This window comes from Ursus arctos, unplaced genomic scaffold, assembly GCF_023065955.2.
Source record: "Ursus arctos isolate Adak ecotype North America unplaced genomic scaffold, UrsArc2.0 scaffold_4, whole genome shotgun sequence".
Taxonomy (NCBI): domain Eukaryota; kingdom Metazoa; phylum Chordata; class Mammalia; order Carnivora; family Ursidae; genus Ursus; species Ursus arctos.
In genome coordinates, this window is record NW_026623056.1 from 15392164 (window position 1) to 15410236 (window position 18073).

Sequence of the window (18073 nt, forward strand, 5' to 3'; positions counted from 1 at the left end):
CCCTTTTAAGAAATGAGATACAGCAGATTCTAGGGCTCATCTGATCGCTTGTATTGCTAAAGAAATAATTAAGGCATTAAGGCAAAGACTGGCAAGGCTCAGTGTCCTCCTGTCAGACCAGACTGACCCTTGAAGAGTTCTGAGAGCACCTTGAGTCCAAGGGATGGGGACCACTGGTCTTACTGCATAGCCTGGGATCTACTGAAATAATGCATTGTGCTCTGCTTTATATTACTTTGATATACCTGAAGCAGGTATTTTTTCCTTAACTACTCATTTATTGATATTAATTACTTATTTAACAGTCATTTATTGAGTACCCTTAAGACACCATGGGTACCAAAATGAATGAGCCCAGCAATTTTGACCTTAACAAGCTCATAACCTGTGCTTTCTATTGATAGTCCAACATGTTCTAATCAAGAAAAATATTCTCCTTTGTTTTGTCCCTGTTATACCTATTCCACCAAACCAGGAGATATCATTTTTTCCTGGGATTAAACATACCTCACAAGTATAACTAGCACAGAATTATATTAACAGGTCGACTCAAGAAAAAGAACCATATTTACCATTAATTCAGTGACTGTTTGATGCTGGTAAACTTACTCTCTTGGAAGGTCTGTCACCTCACTTGGAATGACTGAAGTTTCAGGTTTCCTAGTCTGTCACCAGAGCACAACTTCCTACAACATGCTTTATTTACTTCTGGCTCTTTGCCAGTCCAGCACTTTTGAACTCAGTACTCCACTCTAGCAATAATTTCTCTGACCTTTCTTCTCTCTCCTATCATATATAGTATCATGGAATAGCATTCTGATTTCATCTCATCATTTCCTTGTTCAGAAAATTCCAGGAATTGCCCACCTCCAGTGAACTCTTGTGACTAATCAGAAACTCTCCATACTTAAGAAATAACTGTGAAATGAATAAATGACTCTAAACACATTTTCTTTTACAGCTGGTGCCTGCCTTAAGTTCTGTTATTCCCATGTCAATGCTTTTTAAACCTTTACAACTGCAACCGATAGGAAGAAATTCTTTTTATATTGTGACCTGCTATGCATGTGTGTGTGTATGTCTGTACAAAAGTTTCACAAAACAATACATATTACGCTGTGCGATACATTCTGATGTTTTCTGTTCTATTTTTAAAATACCAATTATGACACACTAAATTGATTTCATTACTGTTAATGGGTTATAATCTACAGTATAAAAGTACTCTATGCTCCTTGGATTAATATGTGATACTGCTCTTGACAAGTGCTTTGAGAACAAAACAGTCTTTGAGTGTTCTGTTCCTGACAGTCTGAGCTACAGGTATGATCTTTACAGCTATCTAGAGATCACTTCTTACCATATCGCACCATAGCACTTAGAATCAAGTCCTCTTCCCACTTCTATCTTTTGAAATTCAGGACACAGTTAAATAATCACAAAGTATCCTCTAGATTTCTATTTCTTATGTTGTCTTGATAAATGTTAGTGGCATATAAATAAAAATTTCCAGGCCTAATTTTAATCAGACCACTTGCAGATGAAAAGTAGTTAGGCTAAGTAGGTATGGTCATATTTTTGTTTCTTTACATACCTTAAGAACATGAGCTTTGTTGCTTGATCATCAGGGATCCAAATCCCAGCTTTGCCAAATTACTTAAGCTGAGTAAGTTATTTAACCCGGGCCTCCGTTCCTGTATCCATACATTGCAAAATAATAATTTCAACTTCAAAGGGTTTGAGGGCCTAAATTAGACCATGCAAGTAAAGAGCTTAGTACAGGGCCCCGGACACAGAAGTGCTCCATGAATGGTAGTGATATTTTATTACCATAAGTAAATATATCTCAAACATCCTTTTAGGGTCATAAAGCAAGGTTCAATCATAAGAACAAAAGTAAGACTTCTTTTTTCTTTAAATATCTAGCTAATTTCTGTAGTTGGATTATTTATAACATAAAATTCCACTGCTAGTTTTATAAACATAAATATCCCTAAGGAAAGGCTCTATTTGTGGCACTGGATAATCATATGGAATGTTTAGTGAAACTAAAAGATTATGTATATATGCAATAACTTGCCTGGTCATTTATTCTCATTCCTGTTTTCTCTTAATTAAAAAGAAAATTGTTTTGACCACAAACACCTGTATGTTGAAGTGTTCTTTAATTCAGCAAAAACACTGCACACGATACGTATATAACACTCAAGATGTACGTGGAGCTGCTTTTGAACAAGACGGAGCTCAAGCTCTTCGTTTCAGCCTTCCAAGTCAAAGCCTTGTTCTAGTTGCTTTCACCTTCCTCCTTACCTTTATTTACCCACACCCTTATGTTACCTAGGTCTTGCTACTTCTAGAGTGTTTTTGATTGCAGGAGTTTGACAGTTAACAGTAAACAACTACATTTCCGTACAAAACATTGCTCCCCCCCGCCCCCCCCGCAACCTGTTCAATTTAGCACAGCAAAACAGAGTATCTCGTCCTTTCTCCCGGAAACGGTGGCCCAGACTGGATCAAGCACAGGGTAGTTGCAACCCTTCTCAAAATTATTTAAGAGGCAGTGATCAAGATTCCCCTAGCTCCAGCTCAGTCATTTGCTTAAGAAGAGGGCTGCGTTATGCATTGAGAAAAAGACTTTTGACAATTTAACTGAACCCAAACAGGAGACCTCTGGAGATTAACTTTCAGTCACTACACTCTAGAATGTGCGTATGCGTGTTGGGGGACCGGGGGACCAAAGAAGGCAGACAGCCACAGACCTGCAACAGGAGGTAGAAACAGAGGAGTCGGCAAGAGGCGGAGACAGACGCGATTTAATCCTACCCCTGGACTGGGGGAAAGGGGGGCAAAGGGAAGAAGACGCGTTCGAGAAGCCGCACCTCGCCAGGCCCGCTGGCGGCCCCGCCCACCCGGCTGACCCCCAGCTCCTGACGGCTCCTGGGCACGCTGGGCCCCTCGGTCCGCACAGCCCCTTTCGTCACGTCCGGGGGCGGGCCAGGGCGCCGGGGGCGGGCTCGGGTGGGGCTGTGGGGCCGGGCTGGGCGGGGGTGGGGTTGTGGTGGTGCTTCGGGTGACAACGGTCAATAATGAAGGTGGCTGCGGCGCGGCGGCAGGCTCAGCTGCGCCGGGCGGGGGCGGCGCCGGGGCCGCGCCTGTAGGACCTCGGGGCCGGCGCGGCGAGATGGGGACCCGGCGCGGGGAGTGAGGTGGCGGCGGCGGCGAGCGGAACTTCTGCCAGAGGGGCACTCCCGCTTCCCCCTCTGGCTCGTCAGCTTCCACCTGCAGCCCCTCGGCCCCCGCGTCCCGCGGGACCGGGACGGCGACGGCGGGGGCATGTGGCGCTGGGTCCGGCAGCAGCTGGTAAGTGCCTCCTCTCCTCCCGGACGTCCGCCGCCGCGCGGCTTCTCGGGCCCGGGCGGCGGGGAAGGGCCGGCGGCGCGGAGCCGAGAGGCCCGGGCGCGGGCGCCGGGCTAGGCCGCGGCGAAAGCGGGCGCGGGGCGCACAGCTCCCGCACGAATCTCGCCTCCGAGCCGGGGACGCCGAGGCCGGCGGGAGGCGGCTGCTTCCTGCCCGCGCTTCTGGTTTCCCCGGTTCTCGCCGCTCCTGGGCGCCGCGGCCGCGAGCGGGGGTCCCGAGCGGGCTCGGCGTCCTCCAGAGGAAACAGGGCGAGGGAACGGAAAGAGTAGGTTTTGGGGAGAGACGAGAGGCTTCTGTTTCCTGCCCCTAACAATTTGGGACACGTTTGGGGGAAGGGGAGGACTTATCTTCAGCTCCCTCTTGTCACTGTTTTCAGTTAGGGTGTCACGATTCATGTTGCGTTAGTTATCAAGGAGGAGGGTACCTTATCTAATGTAACCATTCGCCTCAAAAGAAATTTTACTCAAGCTCTAAGTGAGGGAAAGAGAAAATATTCCAGCACCGCGTCTGCTTTCGGAAAAGAGGTGTACCAAAGTTATGAAGGACTGTTTTACCCTTTTATCTTGTCCTCACCCCACCCCAGTCAAACTTTTGGATGTGAACCCTACTTTTTCCCACTCTCTCAAGGCAGTTTGAACGACACAGGTTTGGAACCGGTGGTTAACTTCTGAGTTTTACTGGAACATCTGGAGGAAAAAAAACCTTAGAAAAGGGTGATTTAAGGCACATAAAAAGCGCCACCTTTCCCAGAATTAATTCAGAGAGAAAAATCTTTCCTGCCTCCTGGCAACTACGGCCGAGAAAATACAGCACTAACGCGACAGTGACAATGAGGACAGAAATTGTTCTTAGCTGAAGAAGCCTAACCTTATCTCCATGATGAGGTCTTTTGCTGGTTGCTGCTTAATTTCTAAATCGCATTAATTAATTCTTCTACGGTTCAGTGTTCTCATTTCCTGATTCGAAAGGCAATGCAGCAAAAACGGTTTTTGTGGCACTTTAAAGATTTTGTGGGACCAATGCATTGATACCTCTTTTTCCCTGCTCTCGAACAGCATTTTAATGTTTAATCTGTTTCAGAGCCAGCCTTCTGTTAATTCATTTTGTAAAGGGCATCACTCAGGAAAGTATCTTATAGATAAAACTGAAACTGCCTGCCGCTCAAACAAATGTTGGCTTCCTATTTTTAGCTAATTGTAAATTCAGGTATCACACACACACACACACACACACACACACAGGCCTTATTAGGAAATTAAGCTAATGATGTCATTATAATACCATACTGTAATACCTTGGCCTTGTTGCTATAAGCCATAGCACAACTTGACTCTGAAAGTTAATTATTACAGGTCTGATCTCATGCTTTTGATTTGCCGGTCTTCATGTGGAGAAGATTTATTTATCTAATACTGTTTTTGTGTGGTAGGAAGATCATTCTAAAATGGTTTCCTTAAAGCTTTTCCTAGTAGATGAAGACACCGCTTCTAAGTGTTAGGTATTTCCGCTAACCTGAATAAAATCTCGATTGTATAACCACTCTCATCTTCAAGACAGGCAATCTGGTAATGTTTTTTAAAATGGCTTCAAATGAACACAACTAAAAGGAAGGGCAGGAAGTTGTATGGTTAATTTACAAGACACCTGCCTTACTGGGTGATTAACAAGTTGAACAAGTTGCTGTGCATAAAAAATGCTATCTCTGACATTTCGCTGCTCACCTCGGTGGTTTTACTTTTAAGTTATCAGATCTCCTAAGTATGTAATCAGATCTGTGCCAATGTAGGACTTTGTATCTCTGATTAAGTTTGTACAGTCACTTAAATTATATATATGGATAGTGGGTACAAAGAGTAATGAAAGTATATTTTGCTATCTTGGGCATAAATGGCTATTTTAGTTACTACACCAGGAATTATTCAACTCAAAGTTAGTTTAGATTATACTTCCATTTGCTCAATGGATTTTGTCACCATGTCTTTTAACATTCTTAAAGATTCATTTTAAAAATTCAGGTTAAGTGGGACAAATTTGGGGAAATTAAATTGCAGGGACAGATTTTTTTTAAAATTATAAACACTTTATTCATTATATGAATCCTGATTTTTAACAGCTTAGGTTGTCTTGCCAAAAAAAGTTTTTTGTCATTTTATTACAAAAATAATTCCTATGCTCTAGTAATTTGTAATTTAAAAACACTTTGACTCCTTATCTCCACAAAGTATTTTCATTTCTTGACACAGTGAGAAAACTCAAAAGGTTGATGTTCTTCAGCTTGGGAAAGCGGAGTGGAAAGAAAAGATTGGCATATCCTTTTTTGTTTATCTTTTGTTCTTTTTTTGGCTTACAGTGCTAAAGTTAGTTTAAGAAAATTCTAAGCAAAATTTCTTATGATGTTTTTCTGGTACAGTTAGTATTCATAGTATACTCATTTCTGACAGCATATTATGTCTGTTAATCCCTTAGAGATGACAACACCTTGATTATAGTAGTGGTAATGCTATTAGCTACTCACTATATTCTAATATTTGGATTTGTATGGTAGCCATTAACCACATCAGCTATTAAAATTAAATTAGAAATTCATGTGCTTATTAGCTACCATATTGGACAGTTCAGAGTAGAACATTTTCTATTATCACAGAAAATTCTGTTGGACAGCACTTCTTTAGACTTTTTTTATTTTAAAGTAGGCTCCACGCTGGGCATGGGCTTGAAGTCACGACCCTGAGATCAAAACCTGAGCTGAGATTAAGAGTTGGATGCTTAACCAACTAAGCCACCCAAGCGCCCCACTTCTTTAGACTTTTAAATGAAAGTCTTTGGTAATGTGTATTTTAGTTGACGTGTAATATTTCTTTACAGGACAGTATAATGCTGTGCTTTTAAAGCATTTACTGTGTGCAGACATTATAATGCTAAATACTGGAGATATTAATGTAGGCCTTATTCATCTCTGTGTGTTCAGTGTCTCAGTGTACTTGACATAGAGTAGACATTGGGTACATGTATGCTGACTAAATGAATAGGTAAGGGAAGAAAGAATGAATCCATAGTATTTCTTCTGTGTTTAGAGATAAAAATGACAAAATTCAAGATTGACCACTCCAGAAGAAAGCTAGAAAAGTACTGTAATTTTATAAAAATACGACTTAATCTTGCCATACCAGGATGCTGTTTCTTAAATTGTTCTGTAAAGTAGTGCCTTCAGATTTGTATTGGCAATAGCGAAAGGGCTGGTGAGATTGTCTTCTGATTCGCTTAGAAAGATGGCAAGCTGTTAACCTAAACTTTCAACTTTCTGTTCTCTCACACTTACCAAACTTGTTTATATCTGTATTTAATTCTTCCCTTTCCACCTGTCACAAAAAAGGGTGTGACTGTCCTCTTTTCCAAACTAACCAGTCCACTCGTGCTCTTAATCTTGTTCTTTCATCCTGCTCTCCATACCCCCTATCAGTTATCTATAGTATGTTTACCCTAGTCTTTTCCTTCAACATGTGAACATGTTCAAGCCTCCCTCTACTATTTTACTTTGCCCTGTACTAGTAGCTCTCAAATTCTTTTCAGTTTTCTAGAAAATAGATCTGTGTAATTGTGCTGTCCAGTACACTTGAAATGTGGCTAGTTTGAATAAAGATATTCTTAAGTATAAAATACACACGGGTTTCAAAAACAGTACAAAAAATAATGTAAAATATCTCAATTTTTATGTTGGTTACATGTTAAAATAATATTTAGGATATATTGGGCAAAGTAATATTCAATTAATTTTTCCTGTTTCTTTTTATTTATTTTTCTAATGCGGTTACTAGAAATTTTAAAATTATATATGTGACTTGCATTTGTGACATGTTATATTTCTGTTAGTGGTGCTGCGTAACATTAAAAGTGTGTTCGTGTTTCTGTATAGCACACAATATAAGTCTAGGTATCTCACTCACTAGACTGTAAATATGTTTGTCTTGTTCATCTTTATATCCCTTGTACTCAGGACAGCAGCTGGCCCGTTCATTGTAGGTACCCACCCACCAAATGTTGGTTGAATTAATGAATGAGTATCATATTTATTTCAGCGTCAGTTTAGAAGTACCTTTGTTCTTTGCTTTTCTCTCAAGAGTAGGAAAAGGAGGCACAGGCCTATGGTAGTATTATTTTGGTGTAGCTAAGTAAATTTTAACCTCAGGAATTAATGTTTAAGAATCTAGATCTTTGAATATTTGCTCCATTTATCTCTATCTTTAGACACATATTCTTAGATATCCACTTTTTCATTTAATAGGGAGGTCAAGCATTAAAGGAATCCCAAGTATCCCAACAGCACTGAAATAGGGACCTTGCTTAGATCCTCCAAAAGAACCTTATGATTGCTATTATTGTCATTAAATATCCCTTCAATCCCTGCAGTCTGTGTTCAACATAGCAGCCACAGTGATCTTATTAAAAACACAAGTTGGATCATGTAATTCTTGCGGTTAAAACCTTCTAAGGATTTGCTTTCTTGCTCAGAGTAAAAAGGTCTGCGCTTGATCTGTATCTCTTGTGTACCGTCCCCCCATGTTGACCCCCCCCCCCAATCACTTGTCCTCTCCTACCACTCTTCCCTCACTTTGCTTTTTTCACACTGGCTGCATTGCAATTCATCAAAAGTGTTAGGCATACTTCAATCTCAGGATCTTCACCCTGGCTGTTACCTCTGCCTGGAATGCCACCCTCCCCAACTTCCCCCACCCCCTTATCTGCTGGTTCCTTTACTCCCTTCAAGTCTTTGTTCAATTGTTACTTATCAATGAGGCCTTTTTTGGACATTCAATATTAAACTGTAACCCTTCCCAGTACTTCCCTATCCCTCTTACCTGCTTTTTATTTCTGTAAGTACTTAACACTATTTAACATACTCTATAATGTACTTGTCTCCTTTACCTCGTGAAGGCAAGGATTTTTGTCTAGTTTTAGTTCATTTATTTACTCATTCACTCGAACATTTTCTGAACAGCTACTCTGTGATAGCATGTTGCTGGGCTCTCAAACACAAAATAAAGCAGACTTGTCCTACTTGGTCTTCTAAGATCTCTTCATCCCAAATGGATATTTGGATTGTTGTGATTTTTTCCTATTACAAAATATGTTGCAGTGGCCATTCTTATGTCTATGTTTTTGGGGTTTTTTAAATTGAAACACTTAGAAGTGGAATTGCTGTAATGGGGTGTGTACATTATAACTATTACATGTATTGCCAAATTATTTTCCAAAACATGAGAGTTCCCCTTTCCCTACCTCTTGGTGAACACTTTGTACTGTCAAACTTGAAGAAATTTACCAATCTGGATGGGTGTGAATTGTAATTTATTTTGTTCTAATTTGCATTTTCCTGATTGCTAGTGAGATTCAAGTGTCCTGTATTTCATTCACATGAACAGATTGCTCATTTTTCTATTGGATAGTTTGTCTTTTCCCTATTAGTTCTTTCTGTAGTCTGTATTCTAATTCTTTGTTGTGGTTGTAAATATTTTCTTCCAGTTCACCCCTTGTATGTATTTAACTTTGTTGATGGTGTCTTTTTTTGATAGAGAAATTTTAAATTTATTTGTAGGTAAATTTACTAGGACTAATGATTTTGGTTTTTATTAGTTGTTTAGATATTCCTTTCCTATACCAGCATCATAGAGCTGTTTTTCTAGTGTTTTCTTCAAATTGTCTTAAAATTTAGTTTTTCAACATTTAGGTGTCTAGTATATCTGGAATTGATTTTTATGTATGGAAAAGAGAATATACTTTCTCCCACGTGGAAAGTTATTTGTCCCAGTACTTTTTATTGAATGAGCTATCTTTTCCCCACTAATGGATGTTGTTTGCTTTCTCTGTTATATGCCAGCATTCTCTTGCAAATATCATGTTCTCTTCCTAGATTGTCTGTTTAGTTGCATTCACCTGTTGATCTGGTGCACCAATAATGCACTGTCTTTTTTGTTAAGTTTTTAATTTTAATTCCAGTGTAGTTAGCATACAGTGTTATATGAATTTCGGGTGTATAATATAGCGTTTCAGCAATTGTATACATTACTCAGGGCTCATCATAGTAAGTGTACTCTTAATCCCCCTCACTTATTTCACCCATCCTCCCACCCCTCCCCCTCTGGTAACCATCAGTTTGTTCTCTATAGTTAAGAGTCTGTTTCTTAGTTAGGCTCTTTCTCCTTTTTTTTCTCTTTGCTCATTTGTTTTGTTTCTTAAGTGAGATCATATGGTATTTGTCTTTCTATGACTGGCTTATTTCGCTTAGTATTATACTTGCTAATGTTATACTTGAATTATACTTGTTGCACACGGCAAGATGTCATTCTTTTTTATGGCTGAGTGATATTCCGTTGTGTATATGTAACACATCTTCTTTATCCATTTATCTATTGGTGGACACTTGGGCTGCTTCCATAATTTCGCTATTGTAAATAATGCTGCTATAAACATAGGGGTGCGTGTATCCCTTTGAATTAAAGTTTTTGTATTTTGGGGGTAAATACACAGTAGTACGATTACTGGATCATAGGATAGTTCCATTTTTAACTTTCTGAGGAATCTCCATCCTGTTTTCCATAGTGGGTGCACCACTTTGCTCTCCTACCAGTGGTGCACAAGGGTTCCTATTTCTCCACATCCTCTGCAACAGTTGTTTCTTGTATTTTTGATTTTAGCCATTCTCACAGGTGTGAGGTGATATCACGTTGTGGTTTTGATTTGCATTTCCCTGATGACAAGTGATGTTAAGCATCTTTTCATGTGTCTGTTGACCATCTGTATTTCTTCTTTGGAGAAATATCTATTCATGTCTTCTCCCCATTTTTAAATTGGGTCATTTGTTTTATGGGTATTGAGTTGTGTAAGTTCCTTATATACTTTGGATACTAAGCCTTTAAACGGATATGTCATTTGCAAATATCTTCTCCCGTTCAGTAGGTTGTCTTAGTTTTGTTGATTGTTTTCTTTGCTGTGCAGAAGCTTTTCATTTTGATGTAGCCCCAATAGTTTATTTTTGTTTTTATTTCCCTTGCCTTTGGAGACATACCTAGAAGAAAACTGCTACCTCCAGTGTTGGAGAAATTACTGCCTTTTCTCTCTTCTAGGATGTTTATAGTTTCCAGTGTCACATTTAGGTCCTTAATCCATTTTGATTTTGTAAGATTGTTTTGGCTGTTCCGAGTCTTCTGTGGTTCCATGCATATTTTAGGATTATTTGTTCTAGTTCTGTGAAAAATGTTATTGGTATTTTGATGGGAATACATTAAATCTGTAGGTTGTTTTGGGTAGTATGGACATTTTAACAGTATTTGTGCTTCCAATCCAAAAGCATGGAATATTTTTCCACTTGTTTGTGTTGTCCTCAACACCTTTCTTCAGTGTTTTATAGTTTTCAAAGTAGGCTTTCACCTCTTTGGTTACATTTATTCCTAGGTATTTTATTATCTTTGGTGCAATTGTAAATGGGATTACTTTAATTTCTCTTTCTTTTGCTTCATTATTAGTGTTTAAAAGTGCCAGAAATTTCTGTACATTGATTTGTAACCTGTGACCTTACTGAATTCATTTATCAGTTCTAGTTCTTTTTTGGTGGAGTCTTTTAAGGTTTTTTTATATATAATATAGTGTCTTCTGCAAATAGTGAAAGTTTTACTTTCCTTACCAATTTGGATGCCTTTTATTCTTTCCTCTTGTCTGATTTCTGTGGCTAGGACTTCCAGTTCTATGTTAAATCCAGTATAGTGTTAAATAACAGTGGTGAGAGTGGACATTCCTGTCTTGTTCCTAATCCTAGGAGAAACATTCTCAGTTTTTCCCCATTGAGTATGATGTTAGCTGTGGGGTTTTATATTGGACTTTATTATGGTAAGGTATGTTCCCTCTAACCCTACTTTGTTGCAGGTTTTTACCATGAATGGATGTCGTTCTTTGTCAAATGCTTTTTCTGCATCTATTGAAATGATCCTATGGTTTTTATCCCTTCTTTTATTGAAATGATGTATTACATTGATTGACTTGTGGATATTGAACCACCCTTGCATCCCAGGGATAAGTCCCACTGATTGTGATGAATCATTTTTTTAATGTATCATTGGATTTGGTTTGCTAATAGTTTGTTGAGCATTTTTGCATCTATGTTGACCAGAGATATTGGCCTATAGTTCTCTTTTTCTGTAGTGTCTTTATCTGGTTTTGGTATTAGGGTAATGGTGGCTTCATAGAGTGAATTAAGTTTTCCTTCCTCTTGTATTTTTTTGGACTAGTTTGAGAAGAATAGTTATTATCTCTTCCTTAAATGTTTGGTAGAATTTATCTGTGAAGCCATCTGGTCCTGGACTTTTGTTTGTTGGGAGTTTTTTGATTATTAATTCAATTTCACTGCTGGTAATCTATCCAAGTTTTCTATCTCTTCCTGAATCAATTTTGGGAGGTTATGTTTCCAGGGATTTATCCATTTCTTCTAGGTTGTCCAATTTGTTGGCATATAATTTTTCCTAATATTCTGTTACAGTCGTATATTTCTGTGGTGTTGGCTGTTATTTCTCCCGTTTCCTTTCCGATTTTATTTATTTGTGTGCCCTCTCTCTCTCTGTCTTTTTTTGTGAACCTGGCTAAAGGTTTATCAATTTTTTTGATCTTTTCAAAGAACTAGTTCCTGGTTTCGTTGATCTATTATTATTTTTTTTTTAGTTTCTATTTCACTTATTTCTGCGCTGATCTTTATTATTTCCTTCCTTCTACTAATTTTGGGTTTTGTTTTTATTTTTTTGGATCCTTTAGGTGTAAGATTAGGCTATTTGGGATTTTGCTTACTTCTTTAGGTAGGCCTGTATTGCTATAAACTTCCCTCTTAGAAAGCTTTTGCTGCATCCCAAAGATTTTGGACATTGGTGTTGTCATTTTCATTTGTCTCCATGTATTTTTTTATTTTCTCTTTGATTTCTTGGTTGACCCATTCATTGTTTAGTAGCATGTTATTTAACCTCCATGTATTTGTGTGCTTTCTAGGTTTTTTCTTGTGGTTGATTTCTAGTTTCATAGCATTATGGTCAGAAAAGATGCATGGTATTACTTTGATCTTTCGGAATTTGTTGAGACTTGTTTTGTGGCCTATTATGTGATCTGTTCTGGAGAATGTTCCATGTGCACTTGAAACGAATGTGTATTCTGCTGTTTTAGGATGGAATGTTCTGAATATATGTTAGATCCACCTGGTCCAGTGTGTCATTCAAAGCCAACAAGTTTCCTTGTTGATTTTCTGTTTGGATCATCTATCCATTCATGTTAAGTGGAGTGTTATGCACTGTCTTAATTATAGTATTTTTATAAGTCTTGATGTCTGGCTGAGCAGAACTGCCAGTCCTTTTTTTTCTTTCAGAATTGCATTGATCTTTACTATTCCATATGCTATTTTTAATCAGTTTGTCTAATTCTGGGGAGAATCTTTCTAGGATTTTGATTGGCTTTGTATTGAATTTGGTAAGTTTCTCTTCATATTTTTTTCTTTGATGAGGTAGAAGCTATGGATTGTATTTCATTATTTTCTACCTATACCTGTATATTGAGTATCTCTGTCCACATACAAATAATATAGGGATTTAACTCCAGTATTTCTTCTCTCACCTTCCACATTACTATTATGTAATAGTTTAGTTCTACTTTTTTCCTTTTATCAACTTTATTAAGACTTAACTCACATATCATATGGTTTACCCATTTAAAATATTCAATTTTTTAGTGTATTCATAGAATTGTGCAGCCATCACCACAGTCCAATGCTTTATACCCCCTAAAAGAAACTCCCTGCCAATTAATTCCCACTTTCCATTCCCCCAAACTGCTAGCCCCCAGCCCTATTCAATCACTAATCTACTTTCCACCTCTCTCAATTTGCCAACTATGGAAATTTCATAGATATAGTATCATATAGTATTTGGTATTTTGTGACTATTTTCTAGCATAATATTTCACTTAGCAGAATGTTTTCAAGGGTCATCCATGTCGTAGCATATATTAGTAATTCATCCTTTTTATTGTCAAATAATCCATTGTATGGATATACCACATTTTGTTTATGTGTTCATCAGTTAGTGGGCACTTAGTTTGTTTCCACCTTTTGACTATTAGAAGTAACACTGCTTTGACCACTGATGTACAAGTCTTTGTGTCCATGTGTATTTTCATTTCTCTTGTGTGTGTATACCTAAAGAGTGGAATTCCTGGGTCATATGGTAACTCTTTTTAACTTTGTGAAGAATTACCAAATTGTTTTCCAAAGTGGCTGTACCATTTTACATTCCCATCAGCAATGTATAAGGGTTCCAATGTCTTCATATCCTTGTCAACACTTGATTTTTTTGTCTCCTTTTAATTATAGCTATCGTGGTGGGAATGAGCCTCATTGTGGTTTTGATTTAAATTTTGCTAATAACTAATGATTTCAAACATCTTCTCATGTCCTTGTTAGCCTGAAATGCCTATTCAGATCTTTTTGTCCATTAAAAAAAATTTTTTTAATTAAGTTTTTTTATATTCTGGATACAAGACCCTTAACAGATACATGACTTGAAAGTATTTTTTCCTATAATGTGTGTTCTAGTTCTTCTTCTCAAAACATTTTCTTAATTTTTGGCAGTTACTCATTTTTATTTTCTACAAAGACTTAGTGATTTGTTTTACTTACCATTGTTTCTTGCATACCACCTCATCTCTCTGGGTTCACTTTTTAAATGAAATACATCCTTGAGGAATTTTTTTTTTAAAGATTTTATTTATTTATTCGACAGAGATAGAGACAGCCAGCGAGAAAGGGAACACAAGCAGGGGGAGTGGGAGAGGAAGAAGCAGGCTCATAGTGGAAGAGCCTGATGTGGGGCTCGATCCCATAACGCCGGGATCACGCCCTGAGCCGAAGGCAGACGCTTAACCGCTGTGCCACCCAGGCGCCCCATCCTTGAGGAATTTTTAAGCAAAGGTTTGGAGGGGTGATCTGTTTTAGTTTTTATGTCTTTATTTCATAATTATTGAACACTAATTTAGGTAGATACAGAATTCTAGATTAACATTTACTTTCACTCAACATATTGAAGATACTACTTATTCCATTGCTTTCTGACATTTGTAATTGCTGGTATAAAATATGTTTTTAATCTAATTGCCATTACTGTTGGTAATCTGTGTCGTGTTGATTTTAAGATTATCTCTTTGTCAATATTTTGCAATTTTATTTTGCTGTATCTTTCATATTTTTTCATGTTTTTCCTGCTCTGCACTTGTGTTTGCCTTCAGTCTGAAGGTTCTTATTACCATGTTTCAGAAAATTTTTCAGCCATTTTTTTTTTTAAATATTGCTTCTCAGCCTTTAATTTTCTCAATCTAGAACTCTTGCTTGATACTGATCTGTCTCCTATGGCTCTTAACTTCTTTTTCATATTTTTCATCCATTTTCTCTCTGTGCTGCTTTCACTGTGAATTCCTTACTTCTAGCTTCCAGTTCACTAATTCTCTCACCTGTGTCCAGTCTAGAGTTCATCCTGTACTCCGAATTTTTAATTTAAATCACTTTTTTATTTCCAGAATTTATTGGATCTCCCAATTCCATCTGTTCTTGATGCATATCTGCTTGGTTTTTCTCAGAATATTTTCTTTTTTAAAAAAGGAGCTGTTATTATCTCTTTGGAGGTTTTATACATATTTAAAGGTACACAGCTTTTTTCACCTTCCTTTCAATTGAACCTGACCCTCGGACCCAGCTACAAAGGGGTGCTATTATTAATCCTTATTGTGCCATAGGAGCTGCACTTCAGACTGCTTATTTCCATACACATAGTCCCAAAGGCTCAGCCCCTGATTACAGAAATGGTTATCTTATTTTAAGCCTAGCTAAGTCTTCTTAATTAAAGAAAAAAAGATATTTTATCCATGTTTGCTTTTGTGAAGGAAAGGGACTCTAAGTGCGGACTTTTCCAAGGTCAGTAGCTAATTAATACCAGCAGCAGGACTTGAACCCAGAGAGTTTTTCCAGGGGATTTAGCAGTGTGGAAGAGTATTAGCAACAGCAGCAGTTTTCCGTCTCTTATTCCCAATCCTGCCATCTTAAATCTGTTCAACAGTGAGGCAAGGCTAGAGAATGAGTTAGGGGAAATTTCTAGGTGGCAGTGGTATCCTGGAGTGACAAGTTTGTAGAGGAAAAGGAGAAAAGTGATGGAGAGTTCTTTTAGTTACTCAGCAATGGCCATTCTCAAGTTGCTGTAATACTTTAGGTGCCAGAACAAGTTGGGACTTGCTTATACCTTAATGTATATGTCCTCTTGAAAATGTTATCTGCCCTAAAATACAATACATATAAATTGATTTTGAACAGCATGGCAAATTTTTTGAAAGTTTTTCAAAGTTTTAATTTCCTTTTTGTCTTGAACCATAGGAACTCAAAAATTTATTTTGAAGTTTGACAAGTTTGTGGTGTTGAAATAGAAATTGGAAATGTTGAAAAAAATATATTCTATTTTTATTAACTTATATCTGTAATGAAATTATGTCATAGATTTAACTCTATTCAGAAGGATGTATTTGATACTTTTCTATAGGGAAAAAAGTGAGTCATCTAATGAGTTACTATTTCAGTCAAAATTTTAATAATTTTACTTGATATTTTGTTTCTCTTTTTTTGTGCTTATTAAGAGGCCTTATTTTTTTCTAAATGAAGTTTATCCAGAACAGAGGCCCTGACTTCTGTTTCGGTATTTCCACTGTGCCAAACATAATACCTAGTATACAGTCAATGCTCATTATTTATAAATAGAATTTTTAAAAATTAAATTATAGGATAACTTAATAAATGATATACTAAGTAGCTTGCTATTTCAGAATGTTCAGATATTTTTACTGAAATTTGGTACAGTGCCTCATATAGTATCAAGCACATTTTTCCCAATAAATACTTGTATTATATACTTGTATGCTAAGATTTTGCTTTGAAGAGTCCTTTGCGATGAGTGTAATTCGTAGATAAAGCTTAAGTAATATATAGTCGGTTCAGGTCTTAATCATCTGTTACCTAGGAAATTGTTTCTTCACTCTTGGATCTCCTGAACTACAAAGGGAATATAGATTTTCTTGCTTATCTTAGTTCTCCACTGAGCTCTTTAATATACAAATTTGAAAAATGCTAACAAAGATGCGAAGGTGGACTTGATTCTTTACTATTGAAAGACAGGTAAGTGGTTCTCTAATGTGTGTTTTCCTATTGAAATTTAAATGTAAAGGCACTGGCCTCTATCTAGATATTCAGGAGACCCTCTGACTTTGTGGCTCCAACTCTTTATGCAACTTTAAAGGAAATTGGTGCAGTGCCTACCTGCCAGTGTGATCAGCCCCTTTTCCAGCATATATTTGCAGAACTTGGGGGGGAAAAAAAAAAGAAACTTAAGAATTTATTAGGAGACAATGAAAGTCAAAGTTCTTAAGTAATCAGATATGCTTTTAGGAATCTTTAAAAATGTCTCCTAGACCATGAGTTCCCTAATGATGATGTTTCCTATAGATTGAGATACACTTGTCAGTGATCTATGCAAAATGAGAAAGACTAAGTTAGTGTAATGCACCTATGGCTCTGTGTGTGTGTGTGTGTGTGTGTGTGTGTGTGTGTGTGTGTGTGTTTGCTTAAATTTGTAGATGTACTTGTCTTTGAGAACTGTATTTTTTAACTTGTAAAAAATAAACTTTTTTATCTTAGAATAGTTTCAGATTTAGAGAAAGGTTGCAAAAATACTGAGAATTTCTGTAGATTCCCTTCACCCATTTTCTCTCTCTCTTTTTTTAAAATAAGATTTTATTTATTTATTTTAGAGAGAGAGACAGAGCGCTTGTGAGAGAGCCTGTGAGCTGTGGCAGGGGCAAGGGCAGGGGCAGAGGGAGAAGGAGAGGGAGAGAAGCAGACTCCCTCCTGAGTGCCAAGCCTGACAGAAGCAGGGCTCGAATCTCAGGCTCAATCTCAGGCTCCTGAGATCATGACCTGCCTGAAATCAAGAGCGGAATGCTCAACTTACTGAGCCATCCAGACACCCCACACCCAGTTTCTCTTATTGTTAACATCTTATATTACTAGACTACACTTGTTACACTAATGAACCAATGCTAATACATTATTATTAGTTAAACTCCATACTTTATTCAGATGTTGTTATTTTTTCACTAATATTCTTTCTTTTGCTTCAAAATCCCATCTCATCTGGGATAACATACTATATTTAGTAATTCCTTGATCCTTCAATAATTGTTTTCTTTCTCATAGCTTTATTTTTCTCCCTCTTTATCAGATCCTTCATTTCAGACCTGAATATATGATTCGTTTACACTAAAAAAAAAAAAAAATCTTTCATTTGATCCAGCTGTTATCACTATCCCCACTTCCCCGCTTTCTTCTTCATCCCAATTCAGTCAGTCCATTGTAGCCCTTTTAACTTCATCCAGACTGTTTTGACAAAAGCCACCCGTGATTTCCTAATTATTAAATTCGCCACTCTTTGAGTTCTCATTTCTCTTTACAGCATATGAAATAATTCCTTCTTGCAACTTCTTCTTGTGTTTCTGCCATACCACTTTTCTGTTTTCCTTCCTGTCTGGTGATCTTTCCCCTTTG

At 37.6% G+C, this 18073-nt stretch overlaps 1 protein-coding gene across 5 annotated transcripts in view; it reads left to right on the forward strand.

The window, feature by feature from the left end:
* Window positions 1-3079: 3079 nt before the first annotated feature.
* Window positions 3080-18073, forward strand: part of ATP11B (ATPase phospholipid transporting 11B (putative)) — a 114570-nt gene continuing 99576 nt past the window's right edge. For 3 of the 5 annotated variants that reach the window (XM_048214821.2, XM_048214824.2, XM_048214828.2), the window contains exon 1: window positions 3082-3360. In XM_048214821.2, coding sequence (XP_048070778.1) covers window positions 3334-3360 — 27 coding nt within the window. In that variant the 5' untranslated portion in view covers window positions 3082-3333. Of the gene's footprint in view, window positions 3361-18073 lie in introns of all 5 variants that reach the window. The other 2 variants (XM_057306639.1, XM_048214823.2) reach the window with 2 other exon arrangements.